The sequence below is a fragment of the Grampus griseus genome (assembly GCF_964374135.1).
Source record: "Grampus griseus genome assembly, chromosome: 4".
Lineage (NCBI taxonomy): Eukaryota > Metazoa > Chordata > Mammalia > Artiodactyla > Delphinidae > Grampus > Grampus griseus.
Genome location: NC_138997.1, coordinates 106,761,177 through 106,776,321, shown reverse-complemented (window position 1 = coordinate 106,776,321; position 15,145 = coordinate 106,761,177). Strand labels below are relative to the sequence as shown.

Below are 15,145 nucleotides of genomic sequence, written 5' to 3'. Positions count from 1 at the left end.
TATCATTTTGAAAAAATAAACTTTCTATTCTACAGACGAATTGCAAAGATAGTACAGAAAGTTCCTGTATACCTTATGCCCCTTACTTTTATTATTTAGAGCAGGAATTTAGGATCAGAGAACTGAGATTTTTGAGCAGAACAGTAACACTCTTAGATGGATCATTTTGGGGGGAAAACTTCTAGAGGACTTGTGTTGTTTTGGCCAAACTTTGTTGAATGTACGTCCCTTATCAGACCCTGGAATATGCATGAGGTCGGTCCAGTGATTAAACAAGACATAATATTGTCTTCTACTTTCAGCTTGTGAGGCCAATAGTAGAATTTGCTTTATATATATTTAAAACTTTTAAAATTGTGATAAAATAGACATAACGTACAATTTACCAACTTAATCATTTAAGTGTACAGTTCAGTGGTGTTAAGTACATTCATATTGTGAATTCATTACAATTGTAATGTCCAACACTCTTTCATCTTGTAAAACTAAAAGTCTGTATCAGTAAATAACTCCCCATTTCCCCCTCACCCCAGCCCCTGGTAGCCACCATGTTGCTTTTTCCCCCTATGAATTGAGCTATTCTAAGGCATCTTCTAGGAGCACAGTCATGCAGCATCTGTCCTTCTGTGACTGGCTTGTTTCACTTGGCATAATGTCCTCAAGGTTCATCCACGGTGTAGCAGGGGTCGGAATGCCTTTCCTTTTTAAAACGGAATCATATTCCATTGCACAGATATGCCACACTTTTTTTTAAAAAAAACAGGGCAATTAAAAAATAAATTTATTTATTTATTAAATATTTATTTATTTATTTTTGGCTGCATTGGGTCTTCGTTGCTGCGCGTGGGCTTTCTCTAGTTGCGGCGAGCAGGGGCTACCCTTTGTTGCAGTGCGCGGGCTTCTCATTGCGGTGGCTTCTGTTGTTGCAGAGCATGGGCTCTAGGTGTGCGGGCTTCAGTAGTTGTGGCACAAGGGCTCAGTAGTTGTGGCTCACGAAATTTGTTGCTCCGCGGCATGTGGGATCTTCCCTGACCAGGGCTTGAACCTCGTCCCCTGCGTTGGCAGGCGGATTCTCAACCACTGCACCACCAGGGAAGTCGCTGCCATGCTTTATCTGTTCATCCATTGATGGACACTTGGGTTGCTTTCACCTTTAGGCTATTGTGAATAATGCTGCCATGAACATGGGTGTACATGCTTTTGTACCTGCTTTTGATCCTCTTGGGTATATTGCTGGACCATGTGGAGTTACTGTTTTTAAATTTTTGAGAAACTGCCGTGCTGTTTTCCATAGCGGCTACACCATTTTACATTCCATCAACAGTGTATAAGGGTTCCAATTTCTCCACATCTTTGCCAGCACTTGTTATTATTTTACTTCTCTCCCCACGCCTTCTCTCCCTCCCTCCCTCTCTCCCTCCCTTCCTTCCTTCCTTTCCTGCCTCCCCTCGCTCCCCTCCTCCTCTCCTTCCCCCCTCCCCCCACCCTTTTTCTTTCTCTTTTTTGGGTAGCAGCCATGCTAATGCACGTGAAGCGGTATTTCTTTTCTTTTTTTTTGGCCATGGCACACAGCATGTGGGATCTTAGTTCCCTGACCAGGGATCGAGCTGCACCCCCTGCAGTGGAAGCATGGAGTCTTAACCACTGGACCACTGGGGAAGTCCCTGAGGTGGTATTTCATAGTGATTTTCATTTCCCTAATGATTAGTGATGTTGAGCATCTTTTCATGTATTAATTATCCATTTACATATGTTCTTTGGAGAAATGTCTGTTCAAATGCTTTGTTTATTTTTTATTTTTTTTATTAATGGTTAAATTGTAGTTCTGTATAGAGTCTGGACCCTCACACCTTATCAGATATACGATTTGTGAACATTTTCTCCATTCTGTGGGTTGATAGTGTCCTCTGATGCATAATTTCTTTTCATCTTGATGTAGCCCAAGTTACCTATTTCTTACTTTTGTGGCTTGTGCTTTTGGTGTCATATCCAATAAGTCACTGCCAAATCCAACATTATAAAGATTTCCCCCTATGTTTTCGTCTAAGATTTTTATAGATTTAGGTTTTACATTTAAGTCTTTGATTCATTTTGAGGTAATTTTTGATATACTGTAAGGTAAGCATCCAGCTTCATTCTTCTGCATGTGGATACCCAGTTTCCTAGCACTAGTTGTTGAAACAAATGTACTTTCCCCATTGAATTGTCTTGGCACTCTTGTCAAAAATCATTTGACCATTTATGTGAAGGTTTAATATAATTTATTTTGAAATGATATTAGTGCATATTAACACTTATATGTGTGTATTTCTACCCTTCCCCCTCCCCCAATTTAGGTAGTATCACGTTGTTTGCAGTCATTACCGTCATCCTGGGATGCCTTAAAATTGGGTACTTCGTTGGATTTTCTGAATGTTTATCAGCCACAGAAGGAGTTTTCCCTGTTACCCATGCGGTACATACTCTGTTGCAGGTAAACCACACGACACTTGTTGCTTGTTCCTTGTTGCCTGGATTCCTGTTAAGTGTATCCCAGGGTATATAAAACAGTCCTTCAGCTGCCTGCACTGTAAAGTGGGACTGTGTCCTCTTGGCCATTTTTGTGGGAATCTTAAGTGGCAGAACTTACACTGATGAAGAATCAGGAAACTCGGCCAAGTCAGAGTCCACCAGAAAAGGCTGTGGGGAATTTTAATGAACAGTTTTATTGAGATATAATTCACATACTCTACAATTCACTGATTTAAAGTGTACATGGTTTAGTATATTCATAGGGTTGTGCTACCATTACCACAGTCCATTTTAGAGCATTTTCATCACCACCAAAAGAAACTTTGTGCCATTACAGTCCCTCCTCTGAGTCACTGAGACCTTTTCTTTGTTCATTTGTTGTTTGCTTACTTGTGGATTAAATTCTTTAGAAATGAATGAGAGGTTCATTCTCAGCCTTGGTCAACTTGGTGTGGGTAAGAAATAAGGATTTGATATATAATTTAAACCTATAGCTTAGAATCAGAAAAATCTCATGTTTGAAAAAAACCTTAGATGGATCTCCAGTGTAGCTTCCATCCTTGGCAGAAATCCCTGGAAATGGCTATCAGAGTTGAGATAACAGTAAAAGTAATAAGTAGTATGTCTATAGGACTTTTGCAAAGTACTTTTCATTTTCACTTCGTGTAATGCTTTCAACAACTCCACGAGAACAACTGTCGGATTGTCACACTAAGGAAGGAGAGGGGACAAATGACTTGCCCTAAGTCACAGCCAAGACGCCATGATTCTTTTTTTTTAATTGAAGTATGGTTGATTTACAACGTTGTGTTAATTTCTGCTGTACCACAAAGTGATTCAGTTATACATATATATATATATATATACATTCTTTATATATATATATATACTCACATTCTTTTACAGACACATTGAATACATTCTTTATATATATATACACACACATAATCTTATGCATATATATATATATTACATTGTCCATGGTTCTTCTCCACAGAAGTCACCCAGAAAGACCATGAACTTGGTCCAGGCATACTGTTATTGCTCAAAATATTTCTGCATTCCCGATTTAGGAACATCCTTCAGGACCAATTTCTCACCTGCGAATGCCAAGGATGCCATTTTTAATCGCAGTCTTTTATAAGAAAGTGGTCTCCGCTCTGCACCCAGGTGACTGCCAGTCAGCTCTTGGTGACCTTACGGTGTTTCTTGAGATCAACACACTCTCACAAGTGAAGCTCTGTGAGAGACGAGACTGACAGCAGTTTGCCTCTGCGGGAGGAACAGGGTGGCAACATCAGTGGAACAGGGTGGCAGCTTCCAGAGAGACTTGTTTGAACGGGTCGCCTTGCGTTTTGAGAGTTGTTGAAGGCTGAATTGTGTGCCCTGCATTCAGATGTTGAAGTCCTAACCTCCAGGACCTCACAATGTGACTGTGTGCAGATAGGGTCTTGACGGCGGTAATTAAGGCTAAATAAGGTCATGAGGGTGGTCCCTAATCCAATAGGACTGGCATCTTTATGAGAAGAGGAGGGAAGGACCCAGACACACAGTGTGAGGATGCTGAAGGGAGGTGGCCATCTGCAGGGCAAGGAGAGGGGCCTCAGGAGGAACCAACCTGCCAATACCTTGATCTCGGACTTACGGCTTCTAGAACTATGGGAAAATTAATTTTGGTTGTTTTAAGCCATCCAGTCTGTGGTACTTTGTTCTGGAAATGCCGGTAAAGGAATATTTATTCCAGGGGCGTCCAATCCTATGATGAAAGTCTTATAGTGATGCCAGTGACAACATGGAAAGCCTTAGGGGACCAGAAAGAACTTCCTTCCTCCCTCCCTTCCCCCTTCCCTCCTTCCTCCCCCACCTTCCTCCCTCCTTCCACTCTACTCTCTCTCTCTCTCCCTCCCTCCCTTCCACAGGGGGCAAAACCCTGTGTTCAGTACTGTGAGTCCAGGGTTGAAAAGCTGTGGTCTGTGCCCTGTGGAGGTGTCAGAGCGGGAGACAATCACCAAAACAGACTCTGTCCGCACTGTCAATGCTTTGACATAATCGCCCAGAGCGGGTGCCAGGGAGGGCCTCTCACTGGCTTTGGGGTACGGGGTGGTTGTCAAGGAGAGAGGGGTGTGGTGTGTCAGACACCATTACAAAGGACATGTGGAGCTGTGAAGTCTCTCCACCAGATGGGGGGAAGATGTGTGGCCCGTGGGGGGTGGTGAGCAGGGGTGACGGGCCCGGACTGGAGCCATGGTTTAATGCAGGGCTTATAAGCATGGACTCTGGTCAGACTACCTGGCTTTGGCTCACACCAGCAGTGTGACCTCGGGCAAATATGTTAACCTCTCTAGGCCTCATGGGTCTCATCTGTAAAAATGCCTCCTTCACGGGGTCGTTGTGAGGATTAAGGTGCTGTGTGTAGAGCACTTTGCAGTGAGCGCTTGGTCAAGGCTGACAGCCACTTAGCAGCTTCGACTTTACCTTGAGGGCAATGGGGAGCCATTGAAGGTTCTGGGCAGAGGAAGGACCTGGACAGAAGTGAGTTTTCAAAAACTGTTACTTCGTGGGTTGGGGATCTCTTTCTTCCTTATTTAAGGCATTTGGTCAGTAGGTCAATTAATCAATCTTCCTATACCTATTGGACACTTACTACGTGCATTTGTGACATTAGATGATGGGAGAATACAAAACATTACTTTCTAAAACATACTATTTATTTTTAAATTGTGGTAGAGTACACATACCATAACATTTGTCACCTTAGCCATTTTTATGTGTATGGTTCAGCAGTGTTAAGTATATTCACATTGCTGTGCAACCAATCAGCAGAACTCTTTCATCTTGCAAAGGAAGTTCTGTCCTCTTTAAACGCTAACTCCTGATTCCCACTACCCTTAGCCCCTGGCAACTGCCATTCAACTTTCCATGTCTATGGATTTGACTACTTTCTGTCTCTTTGAATCAGACAAGTGGAATCCTACAGGATCTGTCCTTCTGTGACTGGCTTACTTCACTTAGCATAATGTCCTCAAGGTTCATCCGTGTCGTAATGTGTCAGAATTTTCTTCCTTGTTAAGGCTGAATACTATTCCGTTGTGTGGATGGACCACGTGTTGTGTGGACACTTGGGTTACTTCCATCTTTTGACCATTGTGAATAATGCTGCTGTGGATATGGGTGTACAAATATCTTTTTGAGACCCTGCTTTCAGTTCTTTTGGATTTGTACCCAGAAGTGGGATTGCTGGGTTGTATGGTAATTAAAAAAATATTTATTTAAAAAATATAGTATAGGGCTTCCCTAGTGGCGCAGTGGTTGAGAGTCCGCCTGCCGATGCAGGGGACACGGGTTCGTGCCCCGGTCCGGGAAGATCCCACATGCTGCGGAGCGGCTGGGCCCGTGAGCCACGGCCGCTGAGCCTGCGCGTCTGGAGCCTGTGCTCTGCAACGGGAGAGGCCACAACAGTGAGAGGCCCGCGTACCGCAAAAAAAAAAAAAAAAAAAAAAAGAAGTATAACATTACTGAAAAAATTGAAAAAGAGACTAAAAATGTGTCTGTAAGCCCATTAACTGAAATATTTGTTGCTGTTTTTATGTGTTCCCTCCATTCTTTGTACTCAGGTGTACATTCTTGGCAAAGTTCTACATGTAAGGTGCAGAATTTACTGTTTTGAGTGTTTCACTTAAAAAATCATAAACATTTTTTGTGTTGCTATGTAGTCTTTATCAAGGCATCAGTTAAGTGGTCCTCTAACTTAGAATTCATAGATAAAAGCTAATTTACTTCAGTGTTTCCCTATTGTTGGGTTGAATGTCCTCTTTACCAGGAGTCACTACTATCTGTTTTTTAAATTGTTAGGTGTTTCGAGAATCAGGCCTGAAAGTGTTTTCCAGAGCAGGATAGTAAATCTTAGGTGAAACGATGTGGAAGAGAGAGTATGTGTAAGTGTAATTTCTTGTGTGTTGTTTGATTTTCTTTTTTATGACACTCAATTGAAAATGAAGGCTAAATGAGACAAATTTATAAAGTGCCCAGCTGTGTTTGGCACGTAGTAGGTGCTCAACATGTGTTTATGTCTAAATAAGGCCCCACATGCTTCTAGAGCTCAGAAAGTGCCTGGGACAGAGGAGGGGCTCATTCAATGTCCACAAGTGAATGAGTTGAGAGCAGAGAGATTTTCCTGAAAAGGTACCTGCTCCAGGCACTGTTCTAAGTAGTTGACATGGATTATCCTATTTCACTGCTCACAACACCCTCCAAGGTAGGTTCCACTATCATACCCATTTCATAGATGGGAAAACAAACCTGCCCAAGGCCGAGAGAGCCAGGATTTGCACACGGGTCCGATACGGCCCCCATCCTGAGTTGCTTCTAGTGACTGCGTGGCCAGGGGCCTGGGCAGCGTATATAACAGAGTGAAATAAAAGACCAGCTTGAACTAATTCTGTTCCTCATTTAAAGCACTCAGAATCTGGTTTCCGGCCACTGACGTAGTAACAGTTCAGTGAATATTTCTCGAATGAAGCCTGATAAGGATGACATAAACACGTGAACAGGGGTTATGGTAGGCAGGCTGCCACTCCCCAAGCCCCACCCCACGGCAGACTCGTCACTATTTCCTCCTAAACCTGGAGGCCTCATCTGATTCTCACGGCAGTGCCCCTGCAACGCTGTTCCCCCCAACACCCCCGGGAATGGCACTGCCACCTGAGATGAGGATAGTGACTTGCCATTTTGGGGCGGGGGAGGTCACTGCACTGACTTTCCCAAAATTTTTCACACCTTTCCCTTAGGTTTTATAGCTTCTCAAGGGTGCAAATACAGTGATGGCTTTCCCATTGATGTATCTTTCTTTTCTTCCTTTATTTCCGTTTAGGTGTACTTTCTTTGGGGGCACGCAAAGGATATCATCCAATCTTTCAAAACACTGGAAAGGTAAAAATCATGGGTAATTGCTTACGTGTTGAATTTAATGTTCATTTGAAACAAACAAAACTCATCACTGCCATCTTGATTGGGGTTTTTTGGGGGTGGGGTTCGAACTGACTTTATTATTCTGTAAATGTGAATTTTACAAAGCGCTTTATAATGAGCGATCACATCTTCTTGTTTGTTTGTAACGGATTTCACCTCCTGAAACGGCTCTGAGCCCACTGCAAGCCCTCGGTTTCCTGGTCACTGGTGGACGTTGTGTCTTCTGAGTTATGATACGGTGTCGGCCGTGGCGAAAAAGCAACAGTCTGGACTCTGCCAACTAGCTTGCTTGGGTTTTAAATGAGACCGAATCTCCTCTCCATCCTGACAAGCAAAGCCTTCATTTGTGGCCTGGGAAGGGGACCCTCTGCTTTGCCCTCTCTGGGACAGCTCTGGAAGTAGGGTGTTGTGGGTTGGATTTCACTTCTGTTGTCTTAGAAACTTCCCCTTTATTTAGCTTCAGTTTTTCTCATCTGTAAAATGGAGATAATAGCATAGCCAACCTCTGGGGACTGGATGAAATAACTGATGTAAAGCTTGTTCCTGGCATAGAACAAGGACTCAGTAAGTGTTGGCTCTATTATTATCTCTGATCACCTCTCCCTCGAGATGATTGTGAAGATCAAGGCAGAGAATCTACAGGATAAGAGGGTGAATTACCTAAACGCATGGTATGATTATCATGTAAGAAAGCCTCTGTGCACACATACAGGGGAATCAAGGGATCACTATTTGGTTTCTAGAAAGATCCCTCATCATATAAACTGTCAGTGAGGAACAGAAAAGTCCCCCAGTACCTTTTGAAATGAAATCTGCTATTTAAGAGAGTGACTTATGAAAGACCACTGGTTGGAACTATTTTAACAGACTATTGAATTAGAAATAACTTTCACCAACCTCATTACGCAAAAAGGATCAGCTTCGACAAGGAGTGAGGCATCTATTGAGCTCCTACTGTGTGCAGAGCCTGCTGCCAGGCACTGGTGGTGATATGCAGAGGTAATGGGCTGAGATATCCAGGCATCTGAGCATCATTCCAGGAATGTGCAGCCTGTGCTCTCCCCTGTGCAGCCCCAAGCAGTGGCCTTGGCAGTGATCTTTAACTCCCATCTTAACACAAGAAGCCATGCCTCCTGGCAGAAGGCGCCACTGCTCTGCTTCCAGGGGAGGAGAATGGACAAATGGGGTCCAATGGATAAGTCAGGGACAAATGAAGTCCAGGCCCCGATGACCCAGCAAAGGCAGCTTTAATTGTGCTTTAGGGCAGGACAAAGACTTCCACATCCATCCTCACATTTAATCCAGGCTCTGCCAGGGTAACTATGGTAACTATTCTTCTCTGCATTAAATGGATGTGGCAGGTTAGGGGACTTAGCTGGGTCTCCAGAGTGCAAGTGGCCAGCTGGGGATTCCCATCCAGTTTCTCCCATTTTATGTGCTGGACCAGGTCACCTGGTCCTCCTTCCATCAGTGAGCCTGGGCTCCACTCGCAGCTTGAGGAGAACACTTGCTGATTTTGTTCTGGGGCATGGGTTTCATTTCATCTATTCCATAGACATTCTTTAAAAAAATGTCACTTTTTTTTTTTTCCTGATAAAACTTGTAAGGGTACAGTGTAATTAAAAATCATCATAATGCCACTGTTATGGACTGAATGTTTGTGTCCCCCCCCAAATGCATATGTTGAAGCCCTAACCCCCAATGTGATGGTATTAGGTGGTGCCTTTGGGAAGTAGTTAGGTCATTAGGTCCCACTAATTCCCCATGATGGAATTAGTGTTCTTATAGAAGAGGAAGAGACACCAGATCTCCCCCCTCCTCGACCCCTGCACAAAGCGCACCTAGAGGAAAGGCCACGTGAAGACACAGTGACAGGCAGCCATGTGCAAGCCAAGAAGAGAGGCATCACCAGAGACCAACTCTGCTGGCACCTTGCTCTTGGACTTTGAGCCTCTAGAACTGTGAGAAATAAATATCTGTTGCTTTGTTATAGCAACCACAGCTAAGACAGCCGCTACCCAGAGGTCACTACTATTCACACTTTGGTCTGTTTTCTTCCAGTCTTTTTTCAGTGAATAGATATATACATTTTTTTCTTTTTTCCTTTTTACAATTGTGGTCCTGGTGAGGCTCTCTTCCTGACTTTCAGGTGCTGCCTTCTTGCCGTGTCCTCACATGGCCTTTTCTCTGGGCAGGGAGAGAGAGACCTCTCTGGTGTCTCTTCCTCTTCTTATAAGGACACAAGTCCTATTGGATCAGGGCCCCACCCTTATGACCTCATTTAACCTTAATTACCTCCTTATACCCCATCTCCAAGTACAGTCACATTGGGGGTTAGGGCTTCAACATATACACTTTGAGGGGCCACAATCCAGTCCATAACACATCTTGTTGGACATCGAATTTTTCTGAAAGTTTTTGTTGTTATTATAAATAGTACTGTGATGAACATCTTTGGCTAAAAATATTTTTGAACATCTCTGATTCTTTTCTTTTTTTAAATTATTTTATTGCAGTATAGTTGATTTACAATGTTGTGTTAATTTCTGCTGTCTAGGAAAGTGATTCAGTTGTGTATATTCCTTTTCCATTACAATTTATTGCAGGATATTGAACGTAGTTCCCTATGCTATACAGTAGGACCTTGTTGTTTATCCTCTGGTTATTTTCTTGAGTTAAATTCCTAGAAGTAGGATTGTGGGGATAAAGGGTGAGATGTTTTCAACAAATGTATATTGGGTAGTTTGACCTACTGGGAACTCCTGGCTGAATGAAATGGGCTTTCCCATTCATAAAGCATTTTCTTTTACATGTGTTACTTATGAGAACCTCTCACAGTAGCCCTGTCAGGGACAGTAGGTATGATCATGATCCCACTTTGAGATGAGGAAACTGAGAAATGAAGTAAATGTCCAAGGTCAGGCAGCTCCCCTGTGCATAGCTGGGCAGGATCTGAATGCTGACTTTAAATCTACTGCTATTTCCATGGCATTGCAGTGGCTGCAGTGGCCAGCAGGGTTTGCTGGGTGAAATCTTTCTCTTTGATTAGTTGACATCACAGTATATTAGATATATTGGGATTAACAAAATATCATTAAAATTATTTTCACCTGTTCCTTTTTACTATTCTTTAAATGTGGCTACTAAGAAATTAAAAATTACATATGTGGCTCACATCAGTGCCTTGCATTACCTTTTGGGGGATAACGCTGTTCTAGGCCATGTACGCAGACATTTCCCAGCAGGATTTTTCATCTGAAAAAGTCCCTATAGGACTGGGGCCTAGTCCTGCCTTGGCCTTGCTTGTTGAGCAATTGGAGACAAGTCTCCTTCTGTCTCTGGGCATCTTTCCTAAACTGGATAGTGAGTGGTTTGAACCAGATATGCTTATAACTTGATTTAGCCTGTTTTTTTTTTTTTTTTTTAAATAGGGCAAAGTGTTAACCATTTTTGAGTTACTACCTTTCAGTTTTTTTTTTTTAATTTATTTTTCTCGTTGCACTGGGTCTTTGTTGTTGCGTGCAGGCTTTCTCTAGTTGTGGTGAGTGGGGTCTACTCTTCGTTGTGGTGCATGGGCTTCTCATCACGGTGGCTTCTCTTGTTGCGGAGCATGGGCTCTAGGCGCGTGGGCTTCAGTAGTTGTGGCACGCGGACTCAGTAGTTGTGGCTTGTGGGCTCTAGAGCGCAGGTTCAGCAGTTGTGGCTCATGGGCCTAGCCGCTCCGCGGCATGTGGGATCTTCCTTGACCAGGGCTCGCACCCGTGTCCCCTGCATTGGCAGGCGAATTCTTAACCACTGCGCCACCAGGGAAATCCCACCTTTCGGTTTTAGATTTAGATGTCTCTAGAAAAATTGGGAGGTTTGATAATCCAAAATGTGCATGACAACAAAGAGCTAGAGCCAAGGTGGGATTGTTCCCTCCAGATGGGGGTGTGTATGGCTGCTCAGTTAGCTACAGTCCCCAGCACTCCCTAATGTTATCCCAGGCCTGCTTTAGTCATTGACATTTCTTGCCATGCCCTGGAGTTTTCAAAACTTCCCTCTCCTGGACTTACCCTTTTTTCTGATCTTTCGAGCCAATATTCCACTATCCATGCTTTTAGTACATACAAGGACTTTTCTCCTGGTGTGAGAATTCCTCTTACTGGTTTGAGTCCTTTTCTTTTCTCAAGAGTGAAGTTTTGAGGAGCAGCAGTTCTGCAAAAAGACCTGGAAACATAAATTGAGATTAGAGAATGGCTCACAGAACCCTTCTTTATTGTGGTCTGGGGTTATTGGATCCAAGTGTGAGAAAGGCAGCTTGGCATGAGGAAACGCCTGCCTTTAGTTGGTAAGACAATTTCCAGATCAAATCAACAGGAGGCTGCCAGCTCGCAGGGAGCGTTTGTGGCAGAACAGCCAGCAGCTGTGGGCGGCATTAGTATTACCTGCTCAGGTTCAGTGGACCTGGGATGAGACAACGCCATTTGGACCAGGAAAGAGGAGAAGAAAGGGGAGCTGTGTGCATTATAAGTAAAAGAAAAGCCAGCCAGCCGGAGGCAAACAGCATTGTCTGCATTTGTCAAAGGCTCTACACAATGCCTCCCAGATGTCCCGGGGAAGGCTGGCCACAATCTATAGCAACTGGGCAAGCATGAGGGGCAAGCAGATGGGCAAACAGCTGACTCAGACACCCCCAGGCGGCTGTTTCCTTCCCCACTTGTGCCTCGACACTGGGAAGTTGCCAAAGGAAGCTGGAGTTCAAATGAGGAAAGACTTTGCTTGCGGTTGCTCGTGGGAACCCCAGGGGGTCATCTGGGGTTAAAACTCAGAGGAGAGGCAAGGTCAGGGTTGAGGACCCAACTGTACCATTCTTCCTGTAGGGAGATTATGGACAAGGGTGCTCTTGGTTACATGGGGAGGGGGCTCACATCCTCTGGGCCTCTGCCCTCCAACTGAGAAGTGATCAGTTACACACAGGTTTCAAGGAATTCCTCTCTCAAATCACCTGTACTTGCTGCACGTGCTCCATGCAAGGCCCATTGTTAAGCACCCTGGAAGCTACCAAAGTGAATACATCTTAAACTGGCAGCCATGGGGAATCTTTGGAGGTTTTGAAACAGACAGTGGCTCCATTGGCACCATATTGCCCCAGATCCCTCCTCTGTTCTCCAGAGTCCAGAGTCCACCCTCCATATCATTTCTTTTCTTCTTCTTTAGGAGGCACTGTGGTCAGAGGCAAGGACAGAACTCTGAGGTCAGACTAGAACAGCCTTGTCGCTTCCTAACTTTCAAACCCCAAATGCAGCTACGTATTCTATTTGTAAATAATATGGCCTAATTCCCGAACCTATCCGAGACTCCAGCAGCTCAACAGTGTCATCACAGAGCAGGATCTTTCTGTGTTTCCACTCTGCCACCCTCACTGGATGAGGGTTTCATCCCATGCTTGTTGCTTCATGGTCACAAGATAGCTGCCAAAACTCCAGCCTTCATGTCTGTATTGAAGCCTGGGAAAATGGGGGAGAAGAAGAAGAAGTAGGCTTTTCTCATTCTGATCTCTTCCATCAAGAAAGCAAAAGCTTTTCAGTAGTGCCCAGTAGACCTCGTCTCACATCCTACTGGCCACAGTGGCCATGCTTAACTTCAAGGGAGGCCAGATGGTGAGCTTCTGATTGGTTTTGGTGTCTTTAGAAGTAAGTGGTAAGACAGAGGGCGTGGATAATGATCATTGGGTCGGCAACCCAACAGTAAAGGCGTACCCAGTTCTCCAGATTTCCAAAGTAGCCCTTTCATCTTTCCTTCATTGTTCTATTCCCTTTTGGAAGAAAGGGTTTGGGGTATGGTGGGGTAGGTTGCCCGTTTTTAGTAAATTTCCATCCCTGTATCCCTGCTTCCAAGACCCAGATTTTTATTTGTTTTGTTTTGTCCCGTAGACAATGAGTTGAGTACTGGCAGGTTCAAGATTAAGGCAGGATGCCAAGGCTGTGGTTTTGGAAGGTCCCATGGAACTGCCAGACAGGGGACCCTCAGGCCCAGAGCCTGAGCTGCCAGATGAAATCACAATCACTGCTAAGAAGGAAGCTTGTGTGTGTGCCCGTGTCCATGTGTGCAATGTCTCCATCTCACCTCACGGGGCTAGGAGCTTCCCAGGGCTGCTCAGGAAGTGGGTCCTTGTGTTTTTCAGGTTTGGGGTGATCCACTCAGTGTTCACCAACCTGCTTCTTTGGGCGAACAGCATCCTGAATGAGTCAAAGCACCAACTTAACGAGCACAAGGAACGGCTCATCACCCTGGGCTTCGGGAACATAACAATAGGTGAGTGGTAAGAGTTGCCCAGCTGCCATCTTGGAACAGCTTGGAAACCTGCAGAGACCAGAATGTCCATAGATGGAGGTATGGGTTTCAAAGACCTGCAGGGTCCACCCAATTCAACATCGGCCAGACAATCCTCTGTTGTTGAAAATCTTTCAAAACCTCCTAAGTCTCTCATCCTGCTTCCATAAGTAGGGTGTGCTGAGCATAATTAAAGGTTTCTTCAGTGACTCAGGGACTTGTCAGATCCAGGGTCATCATTTTGATCACCATTTCTCATGGTCCAGTTTGGTATGGAAATGAATGTCTTTGTTTACAGCCTTGGAAGACTGGTGGTTGTTTCTGTTTGTGTTTTTAATTAAACCTCTATTACCAGTTCTTTCTACTAAAAGTATAGCTTTAAAAAATCCATAGAAGTCTAATGGTATGTTGTGGTTAATTGGTTTTCGTTCATTTGAAGTTTTTATTTAACTCAGTTTATAATTTTGGCCCATCTTTATTCCCCCCTTGTTCCTATTGGAGTGCCTGTCTCATGACTCTTCATTTTCTTCCAAAATTCTTTAGCATTTGTGACCTGTTGCTTCTATATTAGAGCACTGGGGTTGAGAAGAATATGGGGTAGAGGAAGGTGCAATGTACAGGGGACTGATGTCTCAGGTTTGGGTCTTGTTCCCATCACCTTCTAGCTGTGTGACCTTTGGAAAACATTCAACCACTCCGAGCCTCCCTTTTCTCTTTTATGAAGTGAAGGGACTTGAACCATGTACTTTCCATGAGTCCTTCCAGCTTTAATGTAATGCACATCTATCCTCTCTGCACAAACCCAGGTCAGTCCCAGAGAGCAACTTTAAACCCGTTTCCTCACCAGTGCGGTGGGAATGACAAAATTAGGGGGACACACTACATTTCTTCACCACCCCTCACAAGCAGCCCGCTCTTGGGAAGGCCATTCTCTTTGGGACCCGTCTCCTCACTGGTATCAATAACAGTAACAGCAGTGACAACAATATCAAAAAGTTTTGTTAAGCATTTTCTGAGTGGCTGGCACATTAAACTCTTGTCCCAACACTCTGAGGTAGGCAACAGTGACCTCATTATATGGGTGAAGCCATTGAGCCAGAGAGAAGTTAAGTGACTAACCCAAGATCACACAGCAGATGGACGATTGAGCTGGGATTTGAATTCCAGCAATCTGGCTCCAGAGACCTTGGTGAAGATGGGATTAGATTAATTTATAAAAAAGGACTCTGTCAGCTCTAACATTCTGTTAATCTGAACCTTTTCTCCTGAGTATTTCCCTTGTCTTTTGCATTGTATTGTATTGTGTTACAAGTGTTGGGGAAACTCCTTTTTAATTGAAAATTGCAGTATT

The 15,145-nt window shown here is 44.1% G+C and overlaps 1 protein-coding gene across 1 annotated transcript in view; it reads left to right on the top strand.

Moving 5' to 3' along the window:
• The window catches only part of OTOP1 (otopetrin 1), a gene marked incomplete at its 5' end in the record, with an annotated part of 42,825 nt that overhangs the window by 10,385 nt on the left and 17,295 nt on the right, over positions 1–15,145 (top strand). The window contains 3 exons of the mRNA XM_082653664.1: positions 2,337–2,473; positions 7,382–7,440; positions 13,646–13,776. Of these exons, the coding sequence (XP_082509790.1) occupies positions 2,337–2,473; positions 7,382–7,440; positions 13,646–13,776 (327 nt within the window). The remainder of the gene's footprint in view (positions 1–2,336; positions 2,474–7,381; positions 7,441–13,645; positions 13,777–15,145) is intronic.